Source organism: Hemibagrus wyckioides, linkage group LG23 (assembly GCF_019097595.1).
Source record: "Hemibagrus wyckioides isolate EC202008001 linkage group LG23, SWU_Hwy_1.0, whole genome shotgun sequence".
NCBI classification, from domain to species: domain Eukaryota; kingdom Metazoa; phylum Chordata; class Actinopteri; order Siluriformes; family Bagridae; genus Hemibagrus; species Hemibagrus wyckioides.
Genome location: NC_080732.1, coordinates 16430676 through 16452758, shown reverse-complemented (window position 1 = coordinate 16452758; position 22083 = coordinate 16430676). Strand labels below are relative to the sequence as shown.

The 22083-nt window shown below is 36.4% G+C and overlaps 1 protein-coding gene across 2 annotated transcripts; it reads left to right on the top strand.

Moving 5' to 3' along the window:
- The first annotated feature begins 546 nt into the window (after nt 1-546).
- LOC131344664 (upstream stimulatory factor 2) lies at nt 547-20133 on the top strand. Of its 2 annotated transcripts, XM_058377113.1 has the most exons (10): nt 549-677; nt 1610-1650; nt 2802-2902; nt 4771-4860; nt 6546-6705; nt 7380-7464; nt 11595-11653; nt 13668-13762; nt 15182-15310; nt 17454-20133. In XM_058377113.1, exons 1-10 carry the CDS (start codon nt 640-642, stop codon nt 17544-17546), a joined length of 891 nt encoding a protein of 296 aa, XP_058233096.1. In that variant the 5' UTR covers nt 549-639; the 3' UTR covers nt 17547-20133. The 2 variants fall into 2 exon arrangements, with proteins under 2 accessions (XP_058233098.1, XP_058233096.1); XM_058377115.1 differs by lacking the exon at nt 4771-4860 and having other exon boundaries at nt 547-677.
- Nucleotides 20134-22083: the final 1950 nt, after the last annotated feature.

The window sequence follows — 22083 nt, the reverse complement described above, 5'->3', positions numbered from 1 at the left end:
AGGAAGGGTTCATCCCCAAACTGTTCCCACAAAGCATGAAATTGTTCAAAATGTCTTGGTATGAAGGTGAAGCATTAAAAGTTCCTTTCACTGGGGCCGAGCCCAACCCCTGAATTCAATGATTTGGAGGGGTGCCCCAATACTTTTGGCAATAAAGTGTATACTGTAGGTAGGTGTTATGGTCAGGTGTCCACAAACTGTGTGTAACATTAACATTATGTTTACTTGCATTAACAAATACTTAAAATACACCTTTGGGGAAAATACTTTATTAAGAATATTGCCCAGGCTATAGAAACTCTCGACATTTAAAACCTTAACAACAAACAGCATAGCTTTCTCAGGAAAATGGACCGAAACGATCGTTTATACACTGCGCATGCGCACCATTGTGACACGAGCGTGACGTCCGGCGCAGGCTCTGAGTCCAAACAGCGCTCAACGTCCTACACTAGGACACGAGCATCTGCGTCAGAATAACGGCGTCCACGCGCTACCTAGTGCACTAAATTTGGCACAGGAAGCGAATTGAAACACAGCCACAGCTCCTGTCTGTGTTTGTGCGGACTCTCACATGACCCGAGTGTTTGTTCCCGTGATCAACATTTCCATAATAACGCTTTCTGAAGTTGGACGCAGATGGACGTGCTGCCGCAGACTTTGGACCCCTCGATGAGGTGAATTATTAATACAGTACACCTGCTTCTTATTAAACAAAGTTTTTTAAAGAAAACTGATCATTCTTGTTCAAATGTTATGTAGAGTTTGTAGTTGATCAGCAATAGACCTGCTAATAATAATAATAATAATAATCATCATCATCAACATCATCATACAATCTTTTCTATTTAATTTTTTAAAGTTTATTTATTTATTTATTTATTTTTATTTATATATATATATATATATATATATATTATAACTTTTGTTTCTATGTATAAAAGTCATTATTGATGCAAATTATGCTCTTAAATTTTATTAAATGCACATACTATATCAAGCCAATATCTAGCTGTAGAATTATTGGAAAAAAATACAGTAAATATAGTCAGAAATTAATGTCTTCATTAAGAAAAGAAAAAAATTGGTCGAGAATTAAAATTGCTCCGTTATTAATCAGTGTCATTTTTAGTATAAATTTGTCAAATAAATCTACAATAATTAACATTTTAAGAATTTTTTTTCCCCTAAGGAATATTTTAATAGTATAGTAATATTTTATTCCTTTTTTTTATGAATTGAAAAAACAAAGTGAAAGAATATGCGGTGTATCATAATGACACACAAACAAACATGTATGACTGCAGCTGATTATAAAGTGGGCGGGGCTTAAGGCCTTTATCAAGAAGTTACTTTAAAATTTCAGATGATGATAATAATTTTACTGCTTGATTTCTACAGCTTGGGTGAAGACATTTTTATGTAAAAATATTTTTAAAAAATATTTTAAAAAAATATGTAAGTATAGTATTGTGTATTATTTTCATATGTTTTCTAAAACTTGTGAAATTACATTAAAGTTATTAAATATTAAACACTCATTTTTACAGATTAACAGTGAAATATTTCCTTTTTATAATGATTTTTTTTCTCTCTGAACGGTTTTCAGGCAAATGAAACAAGAAACAGACACGTTACAGATGACTGAAGGTATTTAGAGCTCCTATAATAATAATAATAATAATAATAATACTACACGATGTCAACTTCTGTTTTTATGCCTGCATTAGATTCTTATACACAACATAATATGTACATTAGCTTTAAAGCGAGTGGCGAGCATGAGGAAAGAAGTAGGACCAGTGTCTGTAATATACAGGATGAAGAAATATTTCAATAAATAGAAGGAAAAACTTCTGTAATAAGAAATTGATGGGCAAAAGTTAATAATTTGAACAAATTACTCTAGGAATGTGAGAATTTTCCCGTTTCCCATTTTATTCAATATTGTATTTTATTTTTACATGTTTTTCAAGGCTACTAACTTTTCTTCTGTGAAAAAAATAAAAGTCTGAGCACTGTGTTTTCAGTTGGTTAGTTGTAAGAAAAGATATATGTGTATATGTGCAGGTATACACCGATCAGGCATAACATTATGACCACCTGCCTAATAATGTGTTGGTCCCACTTTTGCTGCTAAAACAGCCCTGACCCATCAAGGCATGGACTCCACTAGATCCCTGAAGGTGTTCTGGCACCAAGATGTCAGCAGCAGATCCTTTAGGTCCTGTAAGTTGTGACTTAAAGGATACTTTTGATAGATACTGACCACTGCAGACCGGGAACACCCCACAAGAGCTGCAGTTTTGGAGATGCTCTGATCCAGTGGTCTAGCCATCACAATTTGGCCCTTCGTCAAACTCGCTCAAATTCTTACGCTTGTCCATTTTTCCTGCTTCTAACACATCAACTTTGAGGACAAGATGTTCACTTGCTGCCTAATATATCCCACCCACTAACAGGTGCCATGATGAGGAGATCATCAGTCTTATTCACTTCACCTCTCACTGCTCATAATGTTATGCCTGATTGGTCTATCTATCTATCTATCTATCTATCTATCTATCTATCTATCTATCTATCTATCTATCTATCTATCTATCTATCTATCTATCTATCTATCTATCTATCAAGCTACTGAGCACGTTACAATCAAAAAGAGATTTTCACCAGGCGTTTATGTATAAAGTAGAAAAAATAAATAAAAAATCCCACATCCTTTAACAGTCATGGGATTTATACACACACTTTTTTCCCCCAATCTGATTCAAATTACTCCTACTCCTACCCTTCTGATACAGAGGTTTCACGAGGAGGTGAAGCAGATGCATTTCCTCACACTTCAGGTTTCACTGACCGGAGCGTCCAGTATCAGTTTCTCCCCGATGGCAGCAGCACGCAGGTGGGCTTTTTTTTTTTTCTTTTTTACCTTTTACCTTTCTTTTTTTTCTTCTTAAAGGTGTGCTTTGGGTCTCTAGTTACCTCGTCAGCAGTCAGTCATCAGTAGAGAGAGGGTGTGTGTCCAGTATTAGTTCTATTTTAGAGGATAATGAATCTAAGAAATGAAAGGCAATGTCGCACAAAGTAATCACGAGGTAACACACTTGTTTTGAATGCTTGTATATATCTCTTTTAACAACGCTTCATTATTGTCGCAAAGCAGCGCTTAAGATAAATGTATAAATTCATGATTTAAGAGCTTTTAATTCGTACTCGTCTTTTCCCAGTACAGTGATGTTTCAGTATGAACAGATTAATTATTATATCACAGCAAGTCCGATATAAAATGAGCAGTGTGTTTTAGACGTGTGTTTTTCCCTCTGTTGGATAACCTTATACAGAATTTAGTGGCTGATGATCAAATTTTAGCTGCTTATGAACATGCACTTGGGGCATCTCAGAGAGCAGAAATGGGTTTGATATCACCATTAACTTTTGTCTAAAAATAGAGACACTTTCTAAGAATATATCGCCCCTAGTAGGTTAGATAAAAATAGAAATACTTATAAAAACACTGCAAATACTTAAAGCCCTGAGTATGAGCTCCATATTGACACTGTGACATGACAAAGACGTTCAATAATGGACATGGACACAACAAAAACAGGAACAAATTCCATTCCGTTTGATTATTAAACTAAAAGAAGTTTCAGATATTTATGTTAGATTGAAGCTGATCGACAACACTAGTATTTAGTATTTAGACGAATGATTATTTTTATGCTAATCAACATCATAAACATCCTCATGCTACAAAGTCTCTCGCTATCGCCTTCATAGATGAAGCTATTAAAAGAAGAAGCTCATATGACACATTAAAAACAAGAAAAGCCTAAACAGACGCTGCAGAAAAGGATGTAGTTCGCTGTTGTAGTTATTGCAGGCGGTCATGTGACTGTGGTTCCTCACTGGGACTGGAACTGCGCCCAGGTCACATGTCAGTCAGTAAGAAAGTCACATGATGAGAAGATGGGGGGGGGGCTTATTGGGGAAGGAGGGATGCTCGTGTTGGACACTTATTCTTTGCTAGTGCTGTTATTCAGCCATAGATTCAATTACTACATGCATAGTTAAAGCATGACTGCTGACCGCTCTGAGAGACGCATGGTTTTGCTCTCAGGACAGGCTTGTTAATGTTATACATCTTTGGAAATCGTTGGCTTTCTTGCCAAATGGTGCATTCCAACCGCAAAACATGTTGCTGATGGGAAGATGGAAGCCGTCTGCTTTTCCATGTTTTTAAAAATTATGGATAATCTTATTATCCTTGATGCATGATTTCACCATCCAAAGTCGGCATCAATACATTTTTTAATAGCCTTTACCTTTTATCTTGATTATGTAGCTCCCATTTGGTCCATTACATCTGGCAGTAAAAAAAAAAAAAAAAAATTAACTCTCAGTTCATGATCAATGGTAATGTTTTTAAAAATCCCATTTTGCTTACTCCAGATATATTTTAACAGCTTGTCATGATGGAAAGATGAGCCCACGTCCAAACCCATGACATCACTAGTACTTGGTTCCAGTTAAACAGCATTTTTTATGCTGGAAGCGAGCTGAGCTGAGATTTAGCATTAGGATCATTGTTAAAGGGTCAAGCGAGCATCATGTTACACACTCAGTTAAAATGAGCCCCTTTCCCTGTCTGTTTTGGGTTTAAGTGTCTAACATTAAAGTTCTTTATTTGTTTTTTTTAGAAATGATATAAAAGTCTTTTTTTAAGGGTATAAGTAATAAGGGTATAAGTAATGTGCCTCCTTTTCTCAGGTTTATCAGGTTGTTCAGTTGACTAATCAGCCGCTGGTGGGTGGGGCAGTGGGCGTGGTCTCATCTACTTCATTTACTGGAGCCAAACAGGTACAGAATCAACTAACACCAGCCAACTCCTTTTTCACATTTTTAACAGATTCAGAATCACACCTCTTTCACTCAGATTGACAGATCCTTAGGCCACGCCTCTTTCACTCAGACTGACAGATCCATAGGCCACATCTCTTTCACTAACACTGACAGATCCATAGGCCACAGCTCATTCACCCTGATTGACAGATCCATAGGAAACGCCTCTTTCACTCGGACTGACAGATCCATTGGCCACACCTCTTTTACACAGACTGACAGATCCATTGGCCACGCCTCTTTTACTTAGACAAACAGACCCATAGGCCACACTTCTTTTGCTCTGACTGACAGATCCATAGGATACGGCTCTTTCACTAGGACTGACAGATCCATAGGCCACGCCTCTTTCAACTCAGACTGACAAATCCATAGGACACGCCTCTTTTACTCAGATTGGCAGATCCAGAGGCCATGCCTCTTTTTCCTCTGACTGACAGATCCATAGTCAACACCTTTTTCACTCAGACTGACAGATCTATAGCCCATGCCTCTTTCACTAGGACTGACAGATCCATATGCCACACCTCTTTTACTCAGACTTACAGATCCATAGTCCACACCTTTTTCACTCAGATTGACAGATCCATAGACCACACCTCTTTCACTCAGACTGACAGATTCATAGTCCACACCTTTTTCACTCAGATTGACAGATCCATAGACCATGCCTCTTTCACTCAGACTGACAGATTCATAGGCCATGCCTCTTTCACTCAGACTGACAGATCTATAGCCCATGCCTCTTTCACTAGGACTGACAGATCCATATGCCACACCTCTTTTACTCAGACTTACAGATCCATAGTCCACACCTTTTTCACTCAGATTGACAGATCCATAGACCACACCTCTTTCACTCGGACTTACAGATTCATAGGCCATGCCTCTTTCACTCAGACTGACAGATCCATAGGCCACACCTCTTTTACTCAGACATACAGATCCATAGTCCATGCCACTTTCACTCAGATTGACAGATCCATAGACCACGCCTCTTTCACTCAGACTGACAGATTCATAGTCCACACCTTTTTCACTCAGATTGACAGATCCATAGACCATGCCTCTTTCACTCAGACTGACAGATTCATAGGCCATGCCTCTTTCACTCAGACTGACAGATCCATAGGCCACACCTCTTTTACTCAGATATACAGATCCATAGTCCATGCCACTTTCACTCAGATTGACAGATCCATAGACCACGCCTCTTTCACTCAGACTGACAGATCCATAGGCCACACCTCTTTCACACTTGACTGATAGATCCATAGGTCACACCTCTTTTACCCAGACTGACAGATCCATAGGCCACACCTCTTTCAAGAACAGATTTAAAATTCTTTTCTTTTCCAATGATAGATCCTTCAGCCACACCACTTTCACTATGACTGACAGATACAGAGGTCATGCCTCTTTCACGGTCACTTAATGGTATTATAAACGGCTCATCAGTGACAAAGACTTTCTATATTACAATTAACCTGATGCCTCTATCTCTCAGAGAAACATTGCTGATTCAGCAGATCTGGTTACACTGCATGTGGCTACAATAAACAACAGCTCTGTGAAGTGCAGCTGCTTTGTGCAGGTCAGCTTGGTAGGTTTAGCAGTAAAAGCATCGTGTGTTTGAACGTTAGGCTGTGATCCAGAGTCCCTTCAGTAATGGAGGCAGTCCTGTGGCAGAGACGATCGGAGGCGAGGCACGCTTCTCCTACGTCCCACCGACTGCAGTAAGCGATGCGACAGCCGCTGGAGTTTCGGCTCATCCGGCAGAACCTGCATGCTCTCACACAGCAGGTGAGATACACGGTGTGGTACGCTTCTGCCAAGAGAAATTACAGAGAGTACAGGAAAACATGACCGAATGTGAAAACCCAGCTGTAGGCTTTTGCAAATCAAAAACAGTCTGAAAGCAGAGAACTTCGTCTTAACTTTTAATGGACCCTTAAAGGAAAAATCCATCACACACATTATAAACATATTTACTGAGTTTCAGGCTTGAGTTTTTGCCAACACTGAATATACCTCTTAGCGTTTTTTTTTGGGTGATTTCTTCCTCCATTGCCGCAGTAAATCCTGTGTTTTATATCCGGATACGAGGATGCCAGCGGAGGCAGTTTTAAAGCTGCGCCCTCGAGAACTCTTTTCGGGTTGAACGGACTGCATGTGGGTCCTTAAATTAGAAATAGCGGAATGATATATGAGCTCGCTCTTACACAGCTTGCAAAGTACTTTAATCTTGTTGCCAGACCTGAACCTTAAAAAGCACCCAGCAGCACTTTTTTGAAAACATTTGTTGGCATCAGACTCACAGTTGTGGTTTGGGTTCCCCCCAAATATCTTTCTTTGAAGAATATGTTTTCTATAAATGATGCGTTTGTATATGCATTAACAAAGAAATGAAGGATTTGACAGACGTAATGATGATTTAATAATTGCTCTCTCTCTCTCTCTCTCTCTCTCTCTATCAGGTCAGTTCTACCTGATGAGCACGCCGGAGGTTCTTCAGCCAGGCGGACCACGTACCATAGCTCCCCGCACTCATCCGTATGCAGCGTGAGTATCTGCCACAGGGGGCATCGCTCTCCTCTTCCTAATCTATTAATGAGTAGATAGAGCTGATTTTGTAAGAGTATTAAACAACATAGAACTATTTCAAGGGTGAAAAGAGTCTGTTTTTCCACCCTGGGAAAGTCTTCAGGAGGTAACTTTGCAAGCTAAGCGGAATAAATTTTTTTTAACTTTAACAAAGACAAGTGAAGAGAGTTTGGTGAAGGAAAGACTGTTTATAGCTGCTATAACGGGAATGATAACAGTGCTTCGTATACATTTCACGCCATTTAACGTTATGTAAGGTACGTGTCTTTCTTTTAAAAAATGTTAGTGTTGGGAATGAGCAATAAAAGTTGAGTGTGTGGAGTGATTGGGAAATAAATAATGTTTAGGTGGTAATAGAAGCTCAGCTTTCTATTTCCATTTATTTGTTTAGCAGATGCTTTTATCCGAAGCGAGTAACAAATGAGGAAATACAAGCAAAGCACAGATGCACAGAGTAAAGGTGTAGTGTAAGTGCAGATTTTTGAACAAAAATAATGAATCCATCAACCAGTGGTTGATTATTTTCCTATAAACGAACACCCCCAAGTCTTTCATCCTTACTTTCTCACACTTTCTCACATGACTGCATTTCATTTACATGTGTCCAAAATACTAGATAGCCGAATAATTATCACTTTTAACTCTATATACACTTTATATTCAGCTGGAACTTTAGATACGGCTGAAAGAAACATGGCATTTTATCCGACATGACCAAACACTAAAGAACTGCAGATATCTGCTAACAACGTAGTCAGACATTCTTTTCATAGATTTTATTTCCATGTGCTGTTTGTTGTCTTGTATTTCTTTGCTGCACAAATACAGTGAAGTGAAAGAAACGCTCCAGAAAGGTGTTGTTGTTGCAGTTCTGGCTGGATCACGATCGACGTGATCACGATCAGCCATAACAGATTCGGATTCGGTGTGGTGGAGAAAGCGAGAGAGAAAATCGAACCCGGTTAACTGCTCATGCCAAAGTGGCTTTTTGTGGGTTTGTGGGTTTTCAGCCTGAGTACCCTTTCTATCCAGATATTAAATATAGATTTAATAATTAAACGTTAAATGTTAATACCATTGTTGGGCTGTTTTGTGTTTTGTGGATGAGGTTTGGTTTATGGGTCTTCAATTGATTTTCCAACAAGTCTTTATTGAAGGATAAATACTTAAAGACCAGAGAGGAATGCAAGTCAAAATTATTCATGCCAGCGTTAATTATTCATACTGTTTGTACTCGAGGGAACTTACAAAATGGGGTTTAGTTAAAGTTGCACTTCAGCCAAACATTCTGATATGGATAAATACAAAAGAGAGTAAGCTCCTGTGAGAGCTGTTAGAGTATGAAAGTATTCATCACATAAACTTCCAACTAATCTGATTCAACTATTTTTTTGGAAGACACAGTGGCAATAAAATCACCACAATAAATAAATGAATTAAAATAAACTAATTATTTAAAAATAAATAAAATAAAAGAATTAATTGTGTTACAATTTATTAATTGTAAATTAATAAATAATTCACAATTAATTAATTATTTATTAATTTACAATTAATAAATAAAATAAATAATAATATTTGTTTTATTTTTGTTATACAATAATAATAATACAATGAATAAATTCAGTAAATTTAAAATAAATACATAAAATCATAGTTTTCATTTATTTTTCTTTACAAAAGAATCTGTTCTAAAATCTATTTTATAATTCAAGTATAAATACAAGCAAAAATAAAAATCCAATAAAATAAAAAACATAAATAAATAAAATAAAATATAAATTCATAATATAAGAACTTAAAACTGATGTAGCCATCTTTTGCTCTATATCTGATCGACTATAAGAAAATCCAAAAGGGGTGTGTATACATTGGCTATTAAATGTAATTAATATCACATTCAAAAAGGTAATTTTTTTTTTTTTACCAGAAATATTTTTAAAATACACCCATTTGTTATTATTTGTGTCAAAAATATCTTGTTGGTATAAACTGCATTCTTTCTTTTTGGGGAGCGCAAACTTTCACACCACTGTAACAAACAGTGACGGTTTATCATACAGAATGGTTTAATACTGTATAATTAAACACACAGCTTTAATGGATGGATAACGTTCTTCCACGTCTCGTTACAAAATAATCATGAATAAAGGGAGCAGTTCTGTTTAACGGTAGGACGAGTGATAGCTAGTTATTGCCTCGGGATGCGCCAGGAAGCTTGTCACATTTTACAGCCTGAAGGTTTGAACCCTCGTAACACCCGATCAATCAATTCAACATAAAAACGGTCTGATTTTCATCAGCCAGATTTACAGAAAAGTCTGACACTGTTATCAGCTGCCTTCATTTCATCAATCAGACACAAATTTGGATGAAAATTTCACTCGGTTTGTTCTTGTTATTCAAGAATATATTACTGAGAGTCTAATGACTCCTCATATCTGATCCTGAACAGCTTGTTTGCACACTGTTTATTCAAATACTAATACAACTACTTGTCGTCATTTAATGTCTAAATCCCTCTGTTGATTTAAATACAAATAATTCCTCATCTCTACTGTGTTCAGCTTGTAAGAATCAGATACCTTTGCGCATACACACTGTTATTATATATGTAATAAAACACAACATGAAGTTTTATCTAATGCTGAAGTATTCATTTTACACCACAGCAGTTTGATTACAATTTTCTTTCTTTAATAAACAGTGTATGTTTGAACATTTTTTGTTGTGGAGCATCTGCGTTGCTTATGTTAGAACAGCTGTAAACTCTCGTTCCCTCATGAACGTCTCTTTATTCCTCTCTTGAAGCTAATGAGAAAAGAAATGTAGCTACCAAGAAGATACCAAGAAATCACGAACTAACCCCTTAAAAAAACGCCACATTTTCTGTCCTTGGTTTCAAAACACTCACACTGGAGACTCCTTCCAGAAATGTTGAAAATTCAACAATATCAGTGATTATTTAAAGACATTTTTCTTTGCCAAAATGACCCAAATTTTACCCAAAAGTTAAGCGTCAGAGATACAAGTATAAGTTGTTGCTATAGAAACAATAATGTTGTGTGTGTTTTTTTTATATTACAATACAATCCTCAAGTGAAAAATCTCAAACATTTCCCGTTTTATGTATATTTATTTCTTACTAAGGTTTTCTAATTTTTTAATATTGTTAATACCATGTGTTCGAAAACGATACACAATATGCTATAGTAATGGTTTTACCCCAAATTTTGTTTATATATAAACTTTTGTTGATATATATATAAAAAAAAAATAGCTAGCAAAGTGCATTTTTAAGTATATAAGGAATCTAGGAATCTTAGACAAAGATTCTGGAAAATACTGAAAACAAAAATATTAACCAGAGTTTTACCGAGACAGAGAATATACGCTGTGTTTGATATGAAAATGTGACTTTAGGTGACATTTACCATCATGCCCTTTCTGGTTTCCCCACTTGGAGCTTGGTATTAACACCTCTGCATTTGTCTCAGGTCTGGATTTCAGTTCTGTCGCTGCTAAAACTACACCGGAAGTCCCTGCCCTTTACCTTTCAAACCACGAAGCATCTCTGATATCTAAATGTTTTTCCGTCCAGGTCGTCACCCATTTTCTCCGGCGCCCCGTCCTTGTTCTTGTCCTCACCTCGATTTAATTAAAGCGTACCTGAGAGGAGATTGCACGCTGAGAACACTCGTGTCATTAGAGCGAATCCCAGCCTCGGGCGCCGCAGTTTATTACGGGACGATTCGGCTGACACGAAAGGGCAACGAGATATTTTCACTCGCTCGGATGTGAAGCCGTTGTCAGGGCTGCCATGCCGGTCTCTGCATATGGATCGTTCCCTCTGATGTCTCATAAAGCCTTCATATCCTCCACCGCTTTAAAGTCGACACCCTTGTTGGCCCCAGAGCAGAGGGTGGGCTTTTCTAAAGCTCTCAATAAGCACCAAGCTGTGCCTGAACAGCTCAGGGCTTTGCATTCTGCTTTCTTTCATTCAGTATAAACACGTGCTACTGTGTGCATTCGGATGATGAAAAGGTCAGGGCTGAAATTTTGTCATCCTTTTCTTGTCATTTTTGTAGAAAGATTGAAGGGCTGCGTACACCGAGAGATGATCGCAGGAGGGCGCAACACAACGAGGGTGAGTGTGTGTGTGTGTTTTTACTGTTTTCTGATACTGCAAATATACTCGGTTATCATTTTTAGAGCGTTCCACCAAATATGGGCCCGATCTGAAAGCGTCAAGGGGTTAAAAGTCCTCTTGAAGTCTCAGTACCATCAATCCACCACTAGAGAGCGGTATGGATTGAGCAGAGGATTTTTCGGAGCGTGGTTTTTCTTCCTTTAGCAAAACACTGCATTCCAGTTCTGTTTACCGCATCCTTGTTGAATTCATGTCACCATCTTAAAGGGATAGTCCAGGGTTGTTCAAATTAATCAATGCACCAGTGTACAGATGATTACAAGGTGAATTGTGCCACCTTAATATCCTAACTATCTTATTTATAGTCATATAATATAATAGTTAAGCATTGAAAGACATCAGCTGTCACTCAGCCATGTTAGTGGCTAATCCAGAGCGCTAAATTGAAACAACTGGTATATCACTGGACTGAGTTTCAAATTTAACTGCAGTCCCTCCAGGATTTCACTTCTTTTTTTTTTTCTGATTGATACGACCATTTTGCTTGCTTTTTTTTCCCCAAAAAATGTTTGATGCAACTTAAGTAGTTTTTTGTGCTTTTTTTTTTGTGGAAAATTACTTAATTGCCAAAAACTGTGTTAATTTCTGCAATCAGAAAATGGAGCTGCCTGAAACATCAGTGAATTTGGATTAAAGTCTTTTCTGTTTTCTGAAATGTTTATCCGTGATAATCGAAAATTCACACCAGATGCATTGGATAGGGATCAATGTTGAACAGCCCTGGAGTATCCCTTTAACGGTATTTTAATAGTTCAGTAAAGCTCGAGTGATTTTTCTCGAGATTAACCCTTGTCGCCCCTTGGATCACCATGTAGCTCTCACAAACCAATGAACATGAAGATGAGGAACATTTAAATCAATACATCCAAACCCCTACTACTAAGCACATAACCCTTTTCTAGGAGAAGGTACAGTATCACTGTAACAACCGAAGCTGATTTACGATTATTTCTGGATGGGTAAAAAATATATTTCAATGACATCTCACCTCAACCCACTCTCTAAAAACGTCTGCCTTCTTGTGGGTATTTCCAGGTCTCTTTGCTTTCTTCTCAATGGATTGCACCAATTTGAAAACCATTTCTGAAGCCCATTGTGCACAATTGCTGCCATTTATCACTGTACAAATTCACACCACATAGTGTTTGTGATGTTACAAAAGAAAAAAACAAATTAAAGGAATTACTCCAGTTAACTTTTTTAACTCCGGGAATTTTTTTTTTTTGCTCCTTCTTAAACAATCGCCCGTCGCCTGTGGAGAATATTCCAGATATTGTGAGAGTGGGAAATTGATTGTTTCAATATCAGGAGTTAGATTTTTTTGGATTTGAGCTTAAACTGTACATTAACTCCCGTCTGCTGTGACTTCGTTGCTAGTTGGCAAGCCGATATGTCTTTATATAAAGCTCAAAGGAAACAGATCAAAAGATTTGCCATGAAAATCACTTCAGGTAGAAGTGCTCATAAGATGAAACCTGTTTCGACTAAAAAATAAATAAAGAAATAAAATGAAATTAAATATAATTAAATAAAATAAATAAATAAATAAATAAATAAATAAATAAATAAATAAATAAATAAATAAATAAATAATAATAATAATAATAATAATAATTATTAATAATAATAATAATAATAATAATAATAATAATAATAATAATAATAATAATTTTGCTGTTCATTCTACAGCTAGCTGAATGTCCCTGGGGTGGTGCTGTTATCTTTTATTAGACATATTTCACTTGGATGTAATTTACCATTAATAAAAAATTTAAGGATTAAAATAATGGATTAAAGCTTTAATGATACCCAGTACGCACTTTCTAGGTGAATAATACGTACTAAAGGTACCATGTAAGCGATAATGAACTGTATGTGATACACACACAGCTATACTAAACCATAGCACCAGTTCCTCCTTACAACTTGTTTTGAACTTTACACTATGCAGTGGAGCGACGGAGGAGAGACAAGATCAACACCTGGATCGTGACGCTGTCTAAAATCATCCCAGACTGCAACATGGACAGCACTAAAACCGGAGCGGTGAGTTCCTGTCATTCCAATATGTACCGTACATGCTTGCTTTTCCACACAGGTGTAACATCTAACATGAAATCCGTCTCGGCTCGGTGTATTTTCAGTAAACATTTGTCTTGAACCTCATCCAGTTCTGTGCAGTGACGTCACTCAGAGTTGCTGATGCGGTTCAGGAGACAGTGTGACTCACTGTATCATCAGTAAACATCCAAGAACACAGTGGAGATGAGCAATGGTCACGTCGTTACGTCACGTCATGTCGTTAAATCGGCACCGTTATTTGCCGTAGCGCGTTTGATGAGGAACATTAATTCTGAACATTGAAATTCACAGTGTGTAGCCTCCTGACATTTAATGGTGGAGAAGTGTAAAAATTCCATTTTGTATGAAAATGATATATATATATATATATATATATATATATATATATATATATATATATAGAGAGAGAGAGAGAGAGAGAGAGAGAGAGAGAGAGAGAGAGAGAGAAAACTTAGTTAACAATATCATTAGGAGCGAGTATATAAAGATTTTGGCATGTATTTAAAGAAAAGAAAATTGGTCTCCATTGATTTTTAGGATCACAGGTCCAGTTCCAAAAAAAAGAAGACCTAAATATAAAAATATATAAGAAGTTCATGTGTCTGGGTTAGTTAACTTTCTTTGAGGGAAGGATTTCTTAATATTTTTCTTAATACGATTGCACAATTCGGTGGTGGCTCAAGTGGTTAAGGCTCTGGTGTTGTTGACTGGAAGATCGGGGGTTCAAGCCCCAGCACTACCAAGTTGCCACTGATAGGCCCTTAACCCTCTCTGCTCCAGGGGTGCTGTATCATGGCTGACCCTGTGCTCTGACCCCAACCTCCAAGGAAATTGGCTATTTCAATGTTTTTTGTGATTTAACAAAATAAAATGTAGAATGGTTATGATACGATATGGTATAAATTAATGTCAGGAGATGTTTATTTAAGGTTAACACTTTTCGAGACTTTTGGAAGGAGTCTCCAGTGTCAGAGAAGCCAGTGTCAGAGCTTTGTATCAGACAGAGGTATAAAGCTGCAACTATTCAAAGTTTTGCAGTTAAGAGGCAAAAGGTTTGTTCTTTCCCATTTCTTTGTAACATGACAAGATGCTTTTTTGTCTTGTTAAAGGGAAGGGAAGGGAAGGGAAAGAGCATTTATAGCTACTATAATGTTCCACAACATTGCATGTAACTATAAATGGCAAAAATGTACGACGTGTTTTTCATTATGTAATAAAATTGCAGTTGGTGTAAAACTACTGTGCTATAAAAACACCCTGTTGTTGATTATTATTTTCCAATAACTGCCTTTAATCGACGTAAAATTATTTGTAATTATATTATAATTATAATTTATTTAAGTTCAGTAATTTATTTCTTAATTTACTTATTTTCTGTCTCAGAGTAAAGGTGGCATCCTGTCCAAGGCCTGCGATTACATCCAGGAGCTGCGGCAGAGCAACTGCAGACTCCACGAGAGTCTCCACGAAGTGAAGAGAGTCCAGATGGACAATGAGATCCTCCGACAGCAGGTAAGACCGCCTGCTACGAGCTCAGCCCTGCCAAAAAAAACCGCCTCGCCAAGATCATGACATTTTGAGGAAGAAATACTTAAAGGAGGCAAAATAATAGAGTACGGCACAGAAAAAATGCAATAATTCAGAAACGGAGCAAAGAGTGCGTGAAGCGTTAGGTAGCATAATTAATCTCGTGAGGGTGGATCACTTCTAGGTCTGTGATAATTACGCTCCTTCTCTGAACATCATCTCAATGCATCACATATTTTTAACAGTTGTTTTTAGCTGCAGTATGACCAGAGTAATGAGGTCACGCCAGTCCAAAAAACAAACAAACAAAAAAACATCCAGGGATTGATTTAAAATGCCATATGGAAAGTTCGTAGCTTTTACGACTAAAGGAATAGTTCAGCGAATATTTTAATTAACACCTTTTGTGTGTTTACCATTAAAAGTTATTCTGTCAAGATGCTCACTTTCTGGCGTCTTCTGCTTCATTAGGTTTGCAGCAGAGCTCAGTATATTTCAATAAATGCACATGTAAGTGATTATATGCTGTACATTTCAGCCATGCTGCTGCTTAAAAAAAAAGGAAAGCTGGTTATCCAAGATGGCTGGCACATAACGTTTCTGCGAACATGAAGACACAATCTGTGCGTAGATTACATAAAATCACAGTTCTGTGCCAAATCACAAGGCTGGGTGGTGTTACTTAAATCTGGATACGTTTTGAGGATTAGATTTTCCCAGAACACCTCAAATACTTATTTATATCGACTGTATTTAACACAGACTGCTTCCTGGAAAATTATGTGAATTTGATCCCCCCCCTGCCAAATTTTTATGCCTTTCATATTGTTATAAAATGTCGTTTCTAACTTGACATGATTTCCAGGCTACACTTTCCATACCTAGAAATTCTTACAATGCAGATTTGTATGTTTTAAATTCAGATTGTATTGACGCTTTTCTCCTTCCATAATCATTCCTTAGTAATAACATTATAGTTATGCTGATGCTTATGTTCATAAGTTGCCCAAAAGCTCCCGGTTGCACATTTGGACTTGACTACATAGTGTACAGTTTTAGTAGGGAAATGATTTATAATGTGGTAGTTTAGTGGTTAAGGTTGTGGTTGGATTACTGACTGGAAGGTTGTGAGTTCAAAACCACTGCTGGGCCCCTGACCAAGACCCTTAACCCTTTATTTCTCAGTTGTATAAAATAAATGTAAGTTGCGCTGGATAAGAACATCTATCTAATGCCATAAATGTAAATATTCTAGCGTTTCATACAGATAAAGTTTCCCTTTTGAGTCTGGTTCCTCTCAAGGTTTCTTCCTCACATCATCTTTTCATATCATCATTTTTCCCTTTCCACAGTCACCTCTGGCTTGCTCATTAGGGATAAATTTAAAATATATCCTGAATGGATAGATTTCTATAAAGCTGCCTTAAGAAAATGTCTGTTTTTAAAAGTGCTATCCAATAAAGTTCAATTGATTTCAATTAATAATCATTTAAATGGAGCTTATTTAATACATTGCTTTTTGGGTGGAAAACTACACTGGTTTCCAAGGAAGTATGTAGAAATGAAACACAAGTTGTCCTTATGTTTAACAGCTTTACGTTCTAGACTATTTTATTCGACACCATATGTTCAGCTAAGTGTAATTATCATTAGCCTAACTGTAATTTTCACATTTGAGCACTAATCAAGCTTTATAATCAGTTTGTTACTGACATCTGAGATAAAAATATCACTTCAGTAAATATCACACTATTTGTCAGGGGAGAAATCATGAAATCATGGCCAGATTGGAACTTTGTCAGCATTTCATAGAGAGAGGAAGATATGCAGACTGATATGCTAGCATAAAGACGAGCAAACAGTACTAAGCATGATATGTGCTTCACAGTAGGATTTCTTGTAAAACTGCAAAATATGAGGAAGAAAATGTCTGATATTTGTGTTTTTTAAGCTGGAAACTGTGTGGTATATAATACGTCAGTGTACTAGCTCACTCCTAGCATAACTCTGAGGCGAACTAGCGCTCCATTAGCAGCCAGTGTTCAGCAGTTCTAACTACAAAAATCAGCCGTTTTCTGGATTGGACTTCTGTCTGACTTCTGAGGTAATTTAAACCTGCTGGTTTCAGGTGGAGGAGCTGAAGAACGAGAACGCTTTGCTCCGAGCTGAGCTACAGCAGCACCAAGCCGACACAAAAGCCACAGAAGTGCCATCGCATTGAGCCCGAGGACAGAGGTTCTTTCTTTAACAAACGAAGGACGATTTTCCTCTCGCGGATTTTCCCATATTAACACGGACCGAACGAGGAACAGGAAGGAGCGATATTCTGAAGCAAAAAGCGCTCTATGGTAAACGTATGAAAGATGAAATGAAAGACTGAGTGAGCTGTAGAACCCGGACACCTGCTTTAGTTTATTCTTGTCTATTTATTAAGCTTTACTGTGAGAACTTTGTGATTTCTTATGTCAGATTTGACCTTTTTTACCACTTTTTTTTATAACTTTGTTCACTTTTTTGTTTCAGTATTGCTATTATTTTGCTTCTGTTTGTAGTTTTTAGCTCAATTAGCTTAATTCATTCAGTATGTAACAATAATTCTATATTATTTGACCCTCACTGCAACTGACCTACCGTTCATTTCAATGTACACCCTTCTAACACCCATTAAAGGAAAACTCCAGAGCTTTTCAACTTTATCTCTATCCACTGCATCTAAAAACAGATCTAGAATTTCAACAGCTTTCCCTGTACAACAACAACACAAATTTATTTTTCTGGAAATGTCTAAGGGCAGAAGCGTGAGGAAATGTTTTTATATAGTTATTTTTATATTAAGTCTAGCTTTATATATAACAGTTATACAATTAAATAATACAATAATATGATAAAAAAAATGTTTTCCTTTTTCTAGGTGCAACTAACTAACTAAAATTTCTTCCAGTCACGTCTCTGAAAAGAAAAAATGTACAGATTTAGAAGTTTCATTTCACTGAGAAATATCTATAAATAAGACACTGGACTCAGGAGAAGGTTTAGGATTCATATTAATGGAGGTTTTATTGACAGTATCAATACATCGACCAAAAAAAGCTAATTAAAAAAAACTGGCAAAGCAGGAAGTCAGTAAACATGCAACAAACAACAGAACCAGAGAATCAATCCAAACAGTAGTAAAAAGAACAAGCTCTAATAAAAACTGAGCCAACGCTGCCTTCATCCTCCATCGGAATTATCCTACTTCCCCCTTCTGAAGTGGTTATCACGAGTATGTCATGTTTACATGTAGGACATGATATAAAGCATGGATGACTTCAGGTTCATTCACAGGTATTTCTTTATTCTTTTAATTTCAACACATCTAACTTAGCTAGCTAGCTTGTTGCCAATTTTCGAATTTTGGTCAAATGCATGCTATTTATACTGCGTAAAAACATACAACATGAGTAGAACGGTTGCTGATCTACATAAATAAACAAAACCTGTCATTCAGTACACAAACTCTCCTCTGCTGTGTTGAAAATTTAAGTCTCCTCCCATCATGGAAACTCTCCGGTCTCAGTGATTGTCGTAATTACGACTTAAGGGGTCGTTCATGTTTAACTTCCTAGTGGAAGACTCATATTTACTGTAATAATGGTTGCAATTGATGGCAGGATTATACAGAGTGCATAAAAAGAGGATGTGAACAGGAAATTTGGTCAAAGATCTGAGGAGATTGTGACCTCTGCTGGCAGGGAGGGATAATATACTGAGCTGGTGTTTTGCTTTGACTGAAGAATGTCGTAAAAAATTGTGTCTATTTGTGGAAATTATCCAGTAGCATTAAAGTTCAGCGAAAGTTTTGGGTTTTTCGGAATGTTCTTCTATCATGACGGGGGAAGTACAGTATGTAGATGTTTTGTTCCACACACATGATACAGATTGAGATGATGAGACGAACATGAGGCTTTAGATTTAATTCTCGTGTTACGTCTAAAGCTAAAACAGCTGCATGCAGCCATCTGACAGGGCATGGAGTCGGTGATGGATAATAATCCATGTGTAATGAAACTCACTCTCACACCTTAATGGGCTAAACAGGCTGAATTTGTCGCTAAAAGCTCACACATTTCATGTGTGAAAATGCAGTTTTACAACTGAGGGATCTGTTACATTTCTCTCCACCAACGAGCCTTCAGGCAATCTGGTTGCGGTTAGAGCTCTTTTTTTTTATTTAGTAATTTTACTTCTGCAGTATCAGCGAAAGCAGCTTTTCACACATGCTGAGATGTTTAAAAGGAACAATTTGGACAAAAATGGTTTCCTTTTACCCCAGAACAGTAGGTTGGAAGTGATTCAGATGATAATATTGTTCCAGTTGATTTGCACGGTAGATTTTTTTATTTTTCTGCCCATTCTGCTATTTTATCAAACTGTTTACGTACAAATGGTATTACTGATTGCGATCTGTCTCGTGAAAGAGACGGTCTTCTCGAGATTACGCTTGCAGTTTGCATGATGGTAAGCTTGAGGCTACAAGCATCCATTGCTTGTTATCTGCATTAGCCTTAGAAGCGTGGTGCTAAAAAGTAAAGAAGCGAACGTCAGACACAGAAATGTCTTGGCTGACTGACTACATTTGGATGAATTTTGGGAATTGGCTAAACTCTTCTTGTCACCGCCGATGTCAAAAATGTATGAAAATAAGAAGTGGAAGGTGTTTTTTTCCTGTTTTGGCCAATTTAAAACTTTTAATTTTTAGGAATAGATTTCAATCATTCTCTGTTATTAAAATAATCGTTTGTAATAAGAACTTAACATTTCATAACACATTGTAATAATTCTTGATTATTAAAATAATAGAGTTTAATAATAACTTAATTTTTAATAATAGATTTTAATACTAACTTAATTTTTAATAATAGATTTTAATAATAAGTTAATTATATAAATTAATATAATAATAGATACTTTATTGAATTTCCCTCATGGGATCAATAAAGTATCTATCAATCAATCAATCAATCTATCTATCTATCTGACCTTGTAGTTAAAGTCTCTACTATCTATCTAATTTGTAATAATAATAATAATAATAATAATAATAATAATAATAAGATTGAAAGATTGAGAAAAAAAGTTAAATAATCCAAAATAAAAATTTATTTAGACATAACTGATGGTAAATTTATTTGTTTAATTCTAGCTATTAAGTTTTAACAGATATTGGCCTTGAAAACAGATGGATATGGAAATGTTTTTCATTCTGTTGCACTTTTTGTGCGAAGTTGACTGTCAATTTTCTTTCCTTTCTTTTTTTTCTCTTTTATCCAACCCCCCCACCCCCCACCCCCCCCAATCTAGTAGCTCAGCCAGGATTATGATTTCCATCCTAAGCTTATCATTACCCTAAAAATTCATCTCAGGTATCAGGTAAAATCTCAGCCTGAATATGTGCATTGTATCGCAAATGAAATCAATCGGATCAGTACCAGCTGGTACACTCTTACAAATTCTAGTTTTAGGTGCTGCATTTATATTTGCATTCCATTACCAGACCTCCAACCCGGGACCGAATCTAATCCGAGCCGAGAGCTGAGCAGTCCTATGATTTAAACTGGCAACCGCCTGAACCACTATAGCGTGAATTTAACTTATTGAATTATATATCGCCTGTTCTGTTTTGTATTTTTCTGTGTCTGTTTTACAAAAAGATTTTCAAATCTCCTGTACTAGTGGCCTTGAAGCCAGCAATAATGAAGCAATAAAACAGAATGAACAGCACAGAGACGTGTGTGTGTGTGTGTGTTTGGGGGCAGTTGTAACTGTGGGAAACAGCTGTTTTAATAAAACATGCTTCGTAGGTCTCAGAGTATCTCATTAAAGAAATTATGTTAGTTGCCTTCTGGGCACAGTTATGTCATCTACCAACGTTCACTTGAGCATTTGAGCTGAAAAAAGTAACAGAACCGCCTTTAAAGGAACACACTGCTGAAAAGACATATATCTGCTAAATTCTTTGAATATTGCTGTTTTATTAGATATCCTATTTTGGGGTAATTTTTCATTTTAAGTTTGAATCTGTCATATTCTTTTGACTTATTTTAAGCATTCTTCTTCTTCTTCTTCATAATTTTAATTTTTCTATTTTTAATTATGGATTTTTAATTTTGTATTTTTTATATATTTTCATAGAATTTTATATTTTTATTTGTTTAATTATTTTTTTTTATTTGCTCAACGTTAAAAAGGATAAACGTTAATAGACTCGGAATAAGTAAATATGTGTTCAGAAATATGTTTAATGGTCTTATATTTGTTATAAATTACACAAATAGAAAATGATCTCATAATTCTAGAAAATATTAGCTAAACATTAGCTAAAAAAAAAAAAAATAGTAATAGTAACATAGACAAAAACGACACCTATGCTCTTTTCCTCCCAATGGATGCTCAATTTCCGTCATTTGATTTCTAATATTATTAATTAACTTGCATAAAAACTCACACATGGAAGGGGTATAGACTGAGTGACACCAACTTTTTACCCTCAGCTTAATTGACCATCTCTTTAAAATGCCGGAATTACTGTGGGAACGTTTCTCACGCTGTTATTAAAAACCACAATATCTTTGAATTAGCGAAAGCTATTTATTGCCATTGCCTTTTCCTCAAGAGATACCTTATAGATTGCGGCTCTGCTTATAAATTATCTTTACACGCTGCTGCAGGAAGAGGCTTGTTGATAATAAACGCTAAATGAAACGACATCAGGGAGA

Excerpts from the sequence above, each read along its gene's own strand:
- LOC131344664 (XM_058377113.1), top strand. The coding sequence starts at position 640 with ATGGACGTGCTGCCGCAGACTTTGGACCCCTCGATGAG. Across the intron at positions 678-1,609 it reads ACTTTGGACCCCTCGATGAG|GCAAATGAAACAAGAAACAG; the intron begins GTGAATTATTAA and ends AACGGTTTTCAG. Across the intron at positions 7,465-11,594 it reads CGCACTCATCCGTATGCAGC|AAAGATTGAAGGGCTGCGTA; the intron begins GTGAGTATCTGC and ends TCATTTTTGTAG.